The sequence below is a fragment of the Cryptotermes secundus genome, unplaced genomic scaffold (assembly GCF_002891405.2).
Source record: "Cryptotermes secundus unplaced genomic scaffold, Csec_1.0 scaffold80, whole genome shotgun sequence".
In the NCBI taxonomy this organism is placed as follows: Eukaryota; Metazoa; Arthropoda; class Insecta; order Blattodea; family Kalotermitidae; genus Cryptotermes; species Cryptotermes secundus.
In genome coordinates, this window is record NW_019732856.1 from 289,238 (window position 1) to 303,653 (window position 14,416).

The 14,416-nt window shown below is 37.7% G+C and overlaps 1 protein-coding gene across 1 annotated transcript; it reads right to left on the bottom strand.

The window, feature by feature from the left end:
• Window positions 1–2,114: 2,114 nt before the first annotated feature.
• On the bottom strand, window positions 2,115–14,293 carry LOC111867731. Its single transcript, XM_023857831.2, has 7 exons — window positions 14,029–14,293; window positions 10,579–10,769; window positions 9,390–9,556; window positions 7,659–7,840; window positions 4,879–5,033; window positions 4,407–4,584; window positions 2,115–2,315 (listed from the first exon to the last, which is right to left on the bottom strand). The coding sequence occupies exons 1-7, from the start codon at window positions 14,134–14,136 to the stop codon at window positions 2,259–2,261; spliced, it is 1,038 nt and encodes a 345-aa protein (XP_023713599.1). The 5' UTR covers window positions 14,137–14,293; the 3' UTR covers window positions 2,115–2,258.
• Window positions 14,294–14,416: the final 123 nt, after the last annotated feature.

A 14,416-nucleotide genomic window follows, 5' to 3' on the forward strand; every position in this document is an offset into this window, starting at 1 on the left:
TGAGATGACAGAGTAATGAGTTAGTTCTGAGCTGTGAAATGGTTAAAGATTGGCAGCAGCTGGTGAAAACAACAAACTGAGAAGACATAGCATATGCTGTAGTGAGAAGCAGAGTGTGTGAAATAGTGAGAGCATTATAATTGTAGTTTAGGTTTGTAAATGTTCAATAAATCCAAACTCCATATCTAGTCTCTAACACTTAACAGCATAAACGATATTCCAGCTTCACAACACAGATTTTAGTTTTATGTATAATGTTTTATTGCAGAGACATGTTTTAATCTTTTAGTCATCAGGATATATTACATTTATTATATGCAAAATACGATACTCCATCTGACAGCGGTTCTCAGAGGGTGTTGCAGTTTTGGTGGATGTTATAAGAATCAACATGTAGGTCAACTAAAAATGCTCTTCACATCATCATGAGATTCAAAATACAGAATTTGATTAGATAAAGCAAACCTTCACATTCACTAGAGGTAGAGGTATATAACAGTTATTCACAATTAAACTTACTTCGAATAACAACTGCAGAAAGTGTAAACAGGGGGGGGGGGGGAAAAAAGCATATGTATAAGCGAGGGATAAATATTCCAGAAGTGTTGTAGTTTTTTATATACTGCATAACAGCTTGTTAAAAAAATCCATCTGTATAACATTCGCCTGTTATGAGGTAAAAAGAGTGTGTGTGTGTGGAGGGAAATTATGCAGGTGATACTAAACAGATTTACATTTCTATTTCTTTCCAAATACCTGGCAAATGCTCATGGTCTTTATCCTTGACACTAGTAAGCCATAAATGTGGCAAAGTTCTGTATATGAGAAGGCCATCAATATGTTAACTGCCATTTCCACAATGTTAGGATACTCAGTTAGGAGGGAAGTATTGTACAATAGTCTGATAGAGTTTGGGATACCCATGAAACTAGTTAGGTTGATTAAAATGTGTTTAAACGAAATGTATAGTAAAGTCCATGTAGGTAAACATTTGTCTGATAAATTTCCTATCCAGAATGGTCGCCACTCATTTTCAACTTTGCTTTAGAATATGTCACTGGGAAGGTCCAGGAAAACCAGGTGGGACTGAAATTGAACGGGATACATCAGCTGTTGGTCTATGCTGATGATGTGAATCTACTGAGTGATAATGTAGATACCATAAAGAAAAACACACAGACTTTAATTAACACAAGAGGTTGGTCTAGAAGTAAACACTGAGAAAACTAAGTATATGTTGCTGTCTCATCACCAAAATGCAGGGAAAAATCATGATATAAAGATAGGAAAAATGTGGCACAATTGAGATATTTGGGAACAACGATAATAGATCGAAACCTGATTGAGGAGGAAATTAAGAGGAGATTGAACTCGGGTAATTCTTGCTACCATTCAGTCCAGAACCTTTTGTCTTCTCGTCTGCTGTCCAAAAACATAAAGATTAGAATATACAAAACTATAATTTTGCCAGTGGTTCTGTATGGGTGTGAAACTCGGTCTCTGACATTAAGGGAGGAACATAGACTGGGGGTGTTGAGGAGAATATTTGGACCGAAAGGAGATGAAGTGACAGGCATTTGGAGAAAACTCCATAATGAGGAGCTTCATAACTTGCACTCTTCTCCAGGTATAATTCGAATGATCAAGTCAAGGATGATGAGGTGGGCAGGGCATGTAGCACAAATGGGGGAGACAAGGAATGCATATAGGATACTGGTGGGAAAGCCAGAAAGAAACAGACCACTGGGAAGACCAAGGCATAGGTGGGTGGACAATATTAGAATGGATCTTAGAGAGATAGGATGGAATGGCATGGATTGGATTGATCTGGCTCAAGATAGGGACTAGTGCAGGGCTCTTGTGAACATGGTAACGAACCTTCGGGTTCCATAAAATGCTGGGAAGTTCTTGAGTAGCTGCAAAATTGGCAGCTCCTCCAGAAGGGCTCAGCTCCATGAGTAAGTAAGTAAATTGGATCCTCTCCCAAAAGTATTGCTGAATTTTACAAGTATTCAGCATATTTTAATGTGACTTTCATATGTAAATAACTTTTAAAAATAGTTGCAAATGAATTATTTCTGATTATTTTAAATGATTAAAATAAGAAACACATCTGTGTAAAAACGTTTGGTTCAGCTGAAGTATTATGTGAAGTTACAGTGTAATCTGGAGGAACCATAACCTCATGATGCTATGAATTACATAATTAAATTTTCTGTACAAATCATTTGTTTCCGGTAATTTCAGCTTAGTCTTCATCATTTTGCTGCTAGGGGATCTTCCCTGTTGGTTAACTGCACACTGGGCACACTGTCCTACAACAAAGAAAATAATGATGGATGGCATTCATAATTATTATATCTTTTCCAAAAGCTGAAAAAGCAGACGCTCCCAGTTTTAACTAACCAATTCAATTGTGTTCCATACTGTCCACTGCCTTGCATACAGTATTTCAACATTTCAGAAAGTAGTTTGACTCCCATCTTTAGGCAACTGGTTGGCTTTATACTAATATTTTCTAGAGCAATTATCAGTGACAAGAGTAAAGATCAAACCAAGCACCTTCTGAACGCTAGGCCTGTATACTACTGGACCATGGGCAGCTCCAGAATAGTTTCTTTCATAACATTTCCTTGTAGTACAGGAAGTCAGTCGTATGGAACTCACATGTAGATTTGGTTGGCCTCTTCCATCATTATCACGAATACTACCTGCTTCAGTTTCTTAGCAACGCTATTTTCTTCTTCATAAATAATCTCAGTTTTGTCCAGTTATTTTTTATGCCCATCATTCCATAAGTGTTCTGCTGTTTTTGATTTTGAGATTTCTTCCATTATCATATTACATTGGTGTTCACCGGTTTAAGTTGGTGTGATCTTCCTGTCCTGTTTATGTATTCCTTTCTGCATTTGCAAGGATGCTCTATATAGTGTATATGCAATTCTTTTATTACCAAATTTCAATTTTTAGTTTGTTCTTTATTTGCAGGCTGCATAGTGTTTTCCTGATATCCTACAGACATATGGTTCTACCACTCTGCTTTTGGGGTTTCCTGATTAGTTTGATTCAATCTCTGGCTGGGATGGTCTTGAAGAATTCTGAGGGTTATTCATCCTTTTGTATTGTGGTCTTTAGAGGTACTTCTTCACTCTTCACCTAATTCATATGAATATTACCACATTCTTGAGACATGGTACTATTCCTAGAGCAACAGCCATAAAAAAACTGTATATTACCTTAACAATTCATGAACAAATTCCTTAACAGCTATAAACTGAACCTGACTAACCAGGAAACCACAAAAGGAAGAGTGGCAGTACCATATAACCATGGGGTATCAGAGAAAGGTTCACAATATCAATTAGGCATAAATTCAGATTAAGAACAGAATTCAAGTCATGGAAAATGCCAGTGTACCCACAAAGTTCAGACCAAAAACTTGGATTCAGAGTATTAAACAGTTGCACATTCAACATCCCCCATGAACATGGCTGCAAGTATAAAGGTAAGACAGAAATATCACTCAGAATTGAAAATCAGTGAACATGAAAATGGGGGCATCAGATTCATTCATAATTGTTCAGCATGCATGGAATGAGGGCCAGCAAACAGTGATACGAAGTAGATATATCCATGAAGACGTGTTCACTGGAACAACAGAAGATGCCATTTCACCAACCAAAACTAGATTCATGTTCCATATGTTTCTCTGTGTGTACTATAAGAGAGGAAATAATAATATTCAAGAGTACCAAAAGCAGGATTATAACAACTACTTCTGGGCCACTCTAGTGGTCAGTGGTTAACGTACAAGCTTGCTATTCAACAGATGCTGCATCTCATGCCACTGTTGCCACTACTTTCAAAAATGATTAAAATATATGTCAGCATAAAGACAACCAGTCACCTGAAGCTGGAAGAAGAGCCAACTTCCAAACTTCAATATGAAATAAGTCTCAAACAGTGACATTCAACATAACTGTGATGTAATGAATTACTCCTTGTCACAAACATGCAGAAAAGTATTCATAAATATGCTACTGAGATTTAAACAGTCATACTTGCTGCATGAAGTGTGGTGAAAGTAACTTTTCAGAGTCAAGGAAACTTACTGTAAGAGTGAAGAGGACAGATGATATGTTTGGAAACAGTGAGACTAAAAATAAAGATGTATCACTTAAAGAGCTGAACTTACAGCACTGAAAAGCTACAAAATGCATTTTAGAGTGACAATTACAAATTAAATAGCATGAACCACCAACCCTGAATGTACACAAAAATATAAAACTGAAAGATTGTGTAAGGTAGGCAATTCTTACACAATCTTCTGCCTAAGCTTTTCATACCAGGAGAGTCAGTAAGTTCAAGATCATCCTTCAACCAGGTAAACCCTTTAAAATATTTACCATTCTTATTTTCTTATGAATTTCCACTATGCTAGCATCTATTGAAACATCACTGGACTCCATACGTTTCAAAGATCTCTTTAGTAATGGAGTTTTATCATCTGTCACTCGTCCTCCACTACTTGCCGTGCTGTGAAACACTATCTGACTCTTTCTGCTCACTTGTCGTGGGATGAACCTGGAAACATACATTGCACACGACATTGGCTAGTGCTCTGTTTTATTTAGAGGATTCAACAAAATCTGACCACTGTTACTTGTTTGGATTTCAAACAGTTCTGACCACTGTTACTTGTTTGGATTTCAAACAGTTCTCATGTCATGTTCTGACACTTCTGGTCATGCCCTCACGCAGGATGTTCCACAAGTAGGTTCACAGTTTCATATAAAATTACTCAAATCGGCATTTAATTACTATTATTTTAGTGCAGCACAGAATGGAAAACAATCACATCCTGACAGACAATTCTACCTCAAAACTGAAGAGAGATTGTTTGGAGGCACCAAACTAGAGGTCGCAGTTGGTGTGTGTCTGGTTCTGCTACATTCTGATACAATTCTTCGCTCCCTCACACCAGCTAGGGCCCAATAATCATCTGCTCTTTGTGGACCATACACTCTGGTGGGCTAAAATCATAACAATGCATATTAGTATGTAGCAAAGCCAGAAACTTCAGCTACATACCTTATCTCTTTTTATTCTCAAGAACGAAATGTTGAAGAGCTCTACAGAATGAAAATACTCTAGCCAGAAAGACTGAAGAATCATAATTGGAGGCGCTGCAAATAAAACAAAATGTATTTCATGGAGAAGTACTTTTTGCAGATAAATTACACTGTAAGGTACCTTGAGGGGTGGAAGGGGCTATTTTTAGTCGTCCCAAGCACTCAGATTTACAAAGAAATTACTCAAATCTCAAACACCCTATGAGAATAATGTTACACTTCAGCCCTTAATGACTATGGTATAATGATGTTGGTTGTGGCGGTGGCAGTGACTCACAACTGGCCATGTTTACATTACTGACAATGAAGAAGTGGGCAGTCATCTAGGCTGGATTCAATCTAAGTACTAGCCTGCCTACCCTCTTCCCCACAAGATGTACAAGACCCCTCAAATTCTGTCACAAATACCAGACTATTATATTAGTATTTTCACTTCTGAAATGACATACTACAAGGGACAGTCTGTAAATAAGTCACAAATGGATATAAAATGTAAAACATGATATTCAAACCTAGAAAAAAACATTTATTTCTCAACATATCCTTTACCATCACTGAGATATACTTGTCCCATCACTTTACCAGTGCACTGAAATCTACAGCACAGAAGTCTTGAACGCTGTCTCAGCCACTTCTGCATCTCCATTTCAACCTTTCCAACATCACCGAAATGTTTGCCACCAAGGTGGTTTACAGCAGACCAAACCAATGAAAGTCACTAGGGGCCAAGTCCAGCCTGTAAGGTAGATGTTCAAGAAGTTCCCACTGTAGTTCTTGAATTCTCTACTGAGTTGCTTGGGCTGTATGTGGTCCAGCATTATCATGATGAAGCAGTACCCCTCTCGTCAGTTGTCTTGGACATTTTCTGCAAATTGCATCCTGAAGCTTCAACAGAACTTCACAGTATGATGCAGAATTCACATTTTCACCATGCTTCTGAAAATGGGCTAACAGTACTTCCTCACAATCCCAAAACATGGTAAGCATAACCTTCCTAGCTGACAGTGTAACCCTAAACTTTTGAGCATTTTGGTTGAAGGTGAAATGTGATGTTCCCATTGCACTGAATTATGCTTTGATTCGGGTTGGTAGTGATAACACCCATGATTCTTCCCCAGTAACAATTCTGGTAAGCATAGCTTCTCCTTCATATGCATACCATAAGAGATGTTGCAAGGAAAAACCTATTCAGTTCATTTTTTCCTCGATCTTTCAGTTCTGTGGGCACTCATCATGTGCACACTTTTTGAAACTTCAAACATTCAGGCATTATGCTGTATGCTAAACCATGGGAACACCTTAGTGCAGTTGCTACAATACTGTTGTTATCCTCCTGTTAGCTCAAATCAATTCCTCCACCCACTGCATAGTTGCTTCTGTCAAAATCTCAGACAATATGTGACTTTCAAGTCATCTAGAGAATTTCTTGGCCCAGTTGTGAACTACTTTACATGACAAACACTTCCCACAGTAAACAGGACACATTTCTTTATGAATATCCTTTGCACTGAGTCCTTTTGTCCACAAAAAATCACAGAACAGAGTTCTGCTCTTCAATAGTACACCCCTCAAGCACGGTCGCCATTTTGACTACTGAAACCAGCCTTTGAACATGCACATGCGCGTCTGCTACCTAGACTGTCATGAAGCTGAACTGTGCTCCTACGTAGTGATACACAAAGAAAACCTATTATGTCCCTTACAGCTGTCTTACTTCCATTTGTGACCTATTTACAGACTCTCCCTTATACACGTAACTATGCACAGACATCTACTTTAAAACCGTTGGCCATCTCAAAATTTTGCACCATAACTACATTTATAATTATTGATGTATAAGCTAAATTTCATACCACATTTGTAAGCATGGTTTTGATCTATCTCCATATCAAATTTCACGTGCCTATCCCCATTGCTCCATTGGCTTTTCCATCAGATTTCAGACAATCATCATTTTATTGTTTTACATTCCATAAAAATATTATCTTAACAGAAGTTGCACACTGTTACACCATTTGAGGACCCTCAATTTTTACCAATCATAAGTCATTAAAACATACAAGGCTGGGATTACCACCAATCGCATAATATTCATATCAATTATTTGAAATTTAATGAACTGGTTCAAATGTTTAAAAGGATATGCACACACAAATATAGTGATCTTATTGGCTTACTTTATCTTTTTTAAGGAAGTAAAGTTGGCTAAAAATTGTCTAAATTGAGTTAATAGTTCCAAATTATTGCAATTTCTTTGTGGGTCTACAAACATGCTAAGTTTCAGAGATTTAAATCCTGCTCCTAGGTATAACACAGTCAACTTAAATTCCCAGCTTGAGAAGGTGATAAAAATATACAAGAGTATTCCTATATAATGGCTAAACATTTGCAGAAGGGTGAAACGTTAATTTCTGTGTACTGAACATATGAAACTGTGGCAGACTGGGTTGTTTATATCTATGTCAGCAGTTACTGTTACTTTTGCCCATTTCAAATGGTGAAATGGTGTCAATTCCGATACCGCACCTCAAGCAACTCAGGTGCCGGTTCAATTTTCCGAGGATCTACACTGCAAGGGACTCCCTGCCATATGCAGCTTCCTTCAATGGCACTACCAGCCTGAGCAACACTCTCACCAGTAATGGGCAGGGCAGAATGTTTTTTCCGGCAGTGATATTGCTGCTGTTGGAAGATGCCCTCACCCTTACCTGTGAACCAACATAACACTTCGCACTATGGATTTATCATACAAGAACTGTCCCACATAACAACTGAACATTAATTAACAACAATAATTGAAAATAAGAATCTGAGTAAACATGAAAACAGAAAAATTGAAACATCACTCACTCATGGAGCTGAGCCCTTCTTGAGAAGCCACCAATTGTGCAGCTACTCAAGAAATTCCCAGCATTTTATGGAACCCAAAGGTTCATTAATGTGTTCACAAGAACCCTCCACTGGTCCCTATCCTGAGCCAGATCTATCTAATCTATACCATCCCTTCCTATCTCTCTAAGATCCATTTTAATACTGTCCACCCACCTATGCCTTGGTCTTCCCAGTGGTCTCTTTCCTTCTGGCTTTCCAACCAATATCCTATATGCATTCCTCTTCGCCTCCATTTGTGCTACATGCCCTGCCAATCTCGCCATCCTTGACTTGATCATTCTAATTATACTTGGAGAAGAGTACAAGTTATGAAGCTCCTCATTATGCAGTTTTCTCCAACCTCCTGTCACTTCATCTCTCTTCGGTCCAAATATTCTCCTCAACACCCTGTTCTCAAACACCCTCAGTCTATGTTCCTCCCTTAAGATCAGTGACCAAGTTTCACACCCATACAAAACCACAGAAAAAATTACAGTTTTGTGTATTCTAATTTTTATGTTTTTAGACAGCAGTCATGAAGGCAAAACTGAATGGTAGCAAGCATTACCTGCATTCACTCTCATCTTAATTTCCTCCTGAATCAGGTTTTGATTTGTTATAGCCGTTCCCAAATATCTGAACTGTGCCACATTTTCAAAACATCTGTTACCTATCTTTATGTCATGATTTTGCCTTGCATTCTGGTGACAAGTTTACTCTGTTTACTTCTAGACTAACCTTCTTACTAGCACCAATTAAAGTTTCTCTGTTTTTCTTTACAGTATCTATATTGTCACCCAGTAGATTAACATCATCAGCACAGACCAGCAGCTGATGTGTCCCATTTAATTTCAGTCCCACCTGGTTTCCCTGGACCTTCCTAATGACATATTCTAAAGCAAAGTTGAAAAGGAGTGGCAATAAAGCATCTCCTAGTTTTAGACCATTCTGGATAGGACAATTAGCATAAAAATATTTAGCTATATAGTCTTTACTATATGTTTTAATTAGTAAAAGTGAAACATGGAATAATAAAATCTTACACAGTTAGCAGACAGTATAAACAACCAGAGGTCTATTGTCACCCACCTAAGTACATGTAAGAAATGAAATCAATTTATCATCCCAAATCAAATACAGCTAAAGACAACAACACCAAGTATCATCCTTATATTGCAGACTGACTCATTCAAAAAAGATGGATATTTTGGTTATCAGAGGGATACTAATCATTCTATTTCTTCTTAGTTATCTAAATGACATATAATAAAATTATACAATCAAGATGAGGGGGGCACCTCTACGATAGAAACTTACAGTAACTACATCTGAACTAATCAGCATAAACAATAGGTGAAGGAATGGAACTTTTCTTGATAAGCTTACCCTGCAGAGTCCAAGAAGCAACTTCTCCCCGTGTCCTTATTGCTATATCTTTCCTCCTCTGCACCAATTTTGCTCGGGTTTCTGCCACAGATTCCATCTCAGGTGCGTAGCAAACAGACAGAATGCCACCATAAAAGGCTCTGTCATCCAGATTACGTTTTGCATACCTGCAGAAGATACAAGTGGCAGCACTGTGCATCACAATGTGTTTCATGAGAATTAAACTTGTTTCAGTGAGTTGCACACATGCTGATACATGTTTTGGTGCCAGCTTCTAGGACTCATGACATCTCTTCTACAATGGGATATTGAAACATGTCTCTTGAAACATCCATACATGCTGCTATCTGCATCATAACAGTATATCATGATGCATATATCAACGCTTGTATCAACACGCATGGGAGCCACAAACTGCAAAAAAGTTCTTAAAATCTGTGTATGCATTTTTACTTTCCTTCCTGGTTTAGTTAATGTCATATCAGTAGAAGAAGTTCCACATTATTTTCTGATTAGCATCTAGTTCTCAACTGTGCCCTTGCATGTAGAATTCATAAAAAATGCTGTATACTCTTTCTGTTATGCAACACACCCAGATCAATTCAATCTCCTCCATTAAATTATCCTAATATTGTCTACCTCCTGTTTGGTTTATAGTGCTCTGCCAACTTCAAAGGTTACATGGCAATGAATGAGAAACGAAATAACAGGCTTGTAAGGATAACGTATTTTAAGGCAGTATTCCAGATAGTCCTGACGGGACTGAGAAAAATCACGTAAATTAATAACACTTGCTTCTGCTACTCTGGCCAATTAAAGTGAGTAACGTAAATTAATAACATTTGCTTCTGCTACTCTGGCCAATTAAAGTGAGTGTTTCTTACATTTCTTAAGGCATATATTTTGACTGCAAAAGTTACGAAGCAGTGATGGCAAATCAGAGGAAGGTGAAACATGAAAAATTAAGTTCTGTTTTATGTAATATATTTCCTTTTCCTTTATTTTTCATGTCTTAGGAACATATATTTTCCTCAGCATTTTGTTCTCAAATAATTTAAAATTCTGCCCCTTCTTGAAACTCTGGAGTTAACAGAGAAACAAAGTACTTCCCCAGTACCCTACTTGATCTCCAATCATTCTAACATTGTAGTGTCTTTCAGTAGAACAATACACAGACAAATAATGTTACCTGGCTGACTGGATCCTGGAGTACTGAACATGGTAAACATCTGTGAATTTTTCTTCTGCATAATTTGGAACAAACACCAATGACTTGACATCGCCAAACCTTGCACAGAGTCGCCTCAGTTCATCTTGAAGGCCCAATGAAGGAACTCCACACACCAAAAGATGCTGGGATTCACTGTTTACTGTATACACCTGCAGGGGTCACTACTTACAGCTGGTATGTCAAGGAACATATTCAGCAGAAAGCAAGAGCACTAATCAAATTGTCATTGTACATGTCATGTTAAGCATTCGCTATATGAACAAGTAACACAGAATATTCATATATTTGTCTGCCATGCCTACTCATACTGTCATGACAGATACGTCAAGTATGTTGGCCAAATATAACTGCCCCTTTCAAATCGTTTTAACACATCTATAAACGTCTATCCAAATTTATGACTTTAATGAGATAATGGTATATCTTTAGGATGCAGTCCCTGGTTCAACTATGTAAAATGGAATGGTCTGTATCAAGTCAAAAGAGGTTTTGTTTGGCAGAGCCGATTCTTTTCATTGTAATGAACAGCTGCAGAAAGCACTGTGGACTTTGTGATCTCATTTACTGTTCAACAAAATGACTATGCTAAAAATATGAATTATCATGTACAGGGGTGACAATGATGATATGAGAATTGTAGAAAATAACACACAAAATAATAATGATAGCATATTTCAACAATTAAAGTTTACATTACTAACACCATAAATTAATATAATCACTGAGTTTTTAGACATCCATCATTCTATATTTTATTTTGAACACAATGGTTTGGAGATAAGGACTAGCTCTATTGATTCAACCCTACTGAGTGGGCATTTACCTGAAGATGGAGACAGAATCCAGTCTCTGAAACGTTATGTTTTTTAAATAAAAAAACTGGATAATGGACAACATCCAAAAACTCAACAACCGTATTAAGATACATCATCACCAACTTACAGACCTTACCCTAAATTAAGTATAACATAAAGCTGATGATAAAACTGTTATTTAGAAGTGCCAGCAGACCAGGGAACTACCAGCAGAGTGAGACAGGGCAGACCATAAGCAATGAATGCCATAGCAATGACCAGAACCTGCTATTGTTGATCAGGTGAAGGTTCAATGTTTATTTATACAAATTAAAGCCAACACTCCAATTTCAGATTTCTATGCTAATATCATATTAGGCTTTACAAGAGCACAGTATTCATGACTTAAAAATCATTTCTGAACAAAAGATAGTCATTATTTACTGAATCCAAGGATACATAATCTGCCTAAAATAGAAACGCCTCCACTGGAAATCCCAAAGTTTGGGTAAGTCTGTGTGCCCATGGACTTATAGACACATCTGCAAACCTGGCCATCATATGCAAATCTCTAATCCAGCATGTCCTAAAATTAATATATACCAGTGAAATAGCCTGATAAAAACATTAAAAGCAAACTGCTAATTTCACACCAGCCATATACTCAAAGTGCTATAAAGTTATCAGGTCATACAGCAATAACTGAAATTGTGTATAAAAAACTTTGCTAATAAAATATCATGGATACAAATACTTCTGCAGTTGTAGAAGATCTGAACACAAAATTTACATAAAATGGTATGGCATACAAGGGTTAATCAGAAAATAGGCTCCAGTGAGCTGTTAGCAAAACAAGCAACAAGAATTAAAACTATTATAGACAAAAAATATGTACACACTTAAGTTACTTCTCAATGTAGTCACCACTGGAAATGAGGCATTTGTCATATCAGGGAATAAGCTTTTCTATGCCTGTGTCAAAGAAGTCTGCTGTCTGTGAGCTCGGCCACATTTTGTATTATGAAACACTAAAAAAATGGCATGGGGCCTTTCAGAACCAAAGGCAGAGAATGACATCTGATGTAGTACTGCTCCATGATAATACATGTCCATACACACTGCTTGCACTCTAGCACTGCTGGAGCATTTCAACTGGAAGTTGTTTGACCACCCTCCTTACAGCTCTAATCTCACTCCGAGCAACTACCACCTGTTTATCTGTCTGAAGAACTGGGTGAGATCACATTGCATCAACCATAATGAGGAGCTGATGGAAGTTGTGAAAATGTGGCTGAGCTCACAGGCACCTTCTTTGACACAGGCATACAAAAACTTATTCCCCAGTACCACGAGTGCCTCAATTCTGGAGGTGACTATGTTGAGGAGCTTAAATATGTACATATCTTTTTTGTGTACAATATTTTTTCTCATTGCTTGTTTCATTAACAGCTCACCAGAGATTTCTTTCTAATCAGCTCTCATACTTTGTAAGACCTATATTGTTTATGAATGCCAGAATGCCATACATTCCACTGTGTTCATTGTCAAGGATGTAGTGAAATGTATGACATTCATTATAAAACTGACACTTGACCAGAATATTGGAAATAGTACAGCATACACTATAGTACAGAATAATGGGTGGTGGATCACCACACAACAAATGTCTGCCTCTTAAGCGAGTGTGACAAATCTGAAGATGTGACCATATCTTTCCTCTTCTGATGCTGCTGACGACTGCCGCACCTAAACAGATGCTCTCACTGCTCACAGTCTGCTGCTTTGTGTTGCTCCCCTTGTCTTGCCAAAAAGGCTGAAAAGTGCAAAGATAGGCATGGACACCACTGCCCATTACTTGATCTGATACCTGGTCTCCATGCAAAACATCTTTCTTAGCAATGGCATTGGTTGCCTCACTGCTGAGCAGACAAGCTTGTTCTAATAGCCCGCAAAAGACAACAGACCTACCTAGCTTATGGACGTTGCAGACTTGGCAGAGAATCTGTGACAACCAGATGGTATGATGCACATGCAAGAAGACTCTGCAAGGCACTTAGACTAGGGTACGTTTACTTTGCTTTGATCTACTTATACTTTTTTACATTGAGTTTTGGTAGCTTAGCCAATATTTTTTATATACTGCAATACTTGTGCATATCACATGGGTAGACTTGTGTTGTGGCTATCATCACTGTTATCATTGAATCGTGTCAAGAGTAATGTCTATATGGAAAGTGAAACTAGTAACCGTTTTTCATTTTGCTTTAAACAAGGTTATGAGAGACATACACACTTATTCATTCTAGTATTCATTATTTTGGTTTCACGAACTGTCACTGCTGAAAAGTGAAAAAGCCACTTCTAAAACATAACGAAATTAGATGAGTAACTATAAAAACCAACCCAACCCATACGAACTGCGAGCTCACCGAATATAGATAAATATCAACTACCAATTAGCTCACTAAACTTAGAACACCATCAATTAGGTCATGATAAAACATCATAAACGTATCACTGGGATCCCCGAATTCAAAAAATTATCAGTTAGGCTGCGATAAAACGTTATCAAAAATTTCAATAATCATTGATGCAGGATACAGTTGTCTTCTACCTTAACTGCTGTAAGTTTTCTGCCTTGTCTATACTGTGGTCTTGTCGTACACAATTCCAAAGCGGCATGGTGAGGCAGCCTCGTTACATCCCTTTTATTTGTCGCCATAATATAACGAAAATATATGCCTGGACCATTCCCATTACTCGTCGACAGTACATAAACACAACCGAACACAACTGTCACACAATTATTTCAATAGGGGTACCAAATATGATAAACAGAATGGTCTTCACGGTCTTCACGATTATTGCTGTTTGCTTCGAGCTTTCTCGGTTTACTCTTCGACCACGCACGTCGATGTGTGTGGACGATATCCGAAACGTCAGTAAATCTGCACTAGCCTACACCGTATCACATGGCAGCAAACAGTACTCTTCATAGTTAC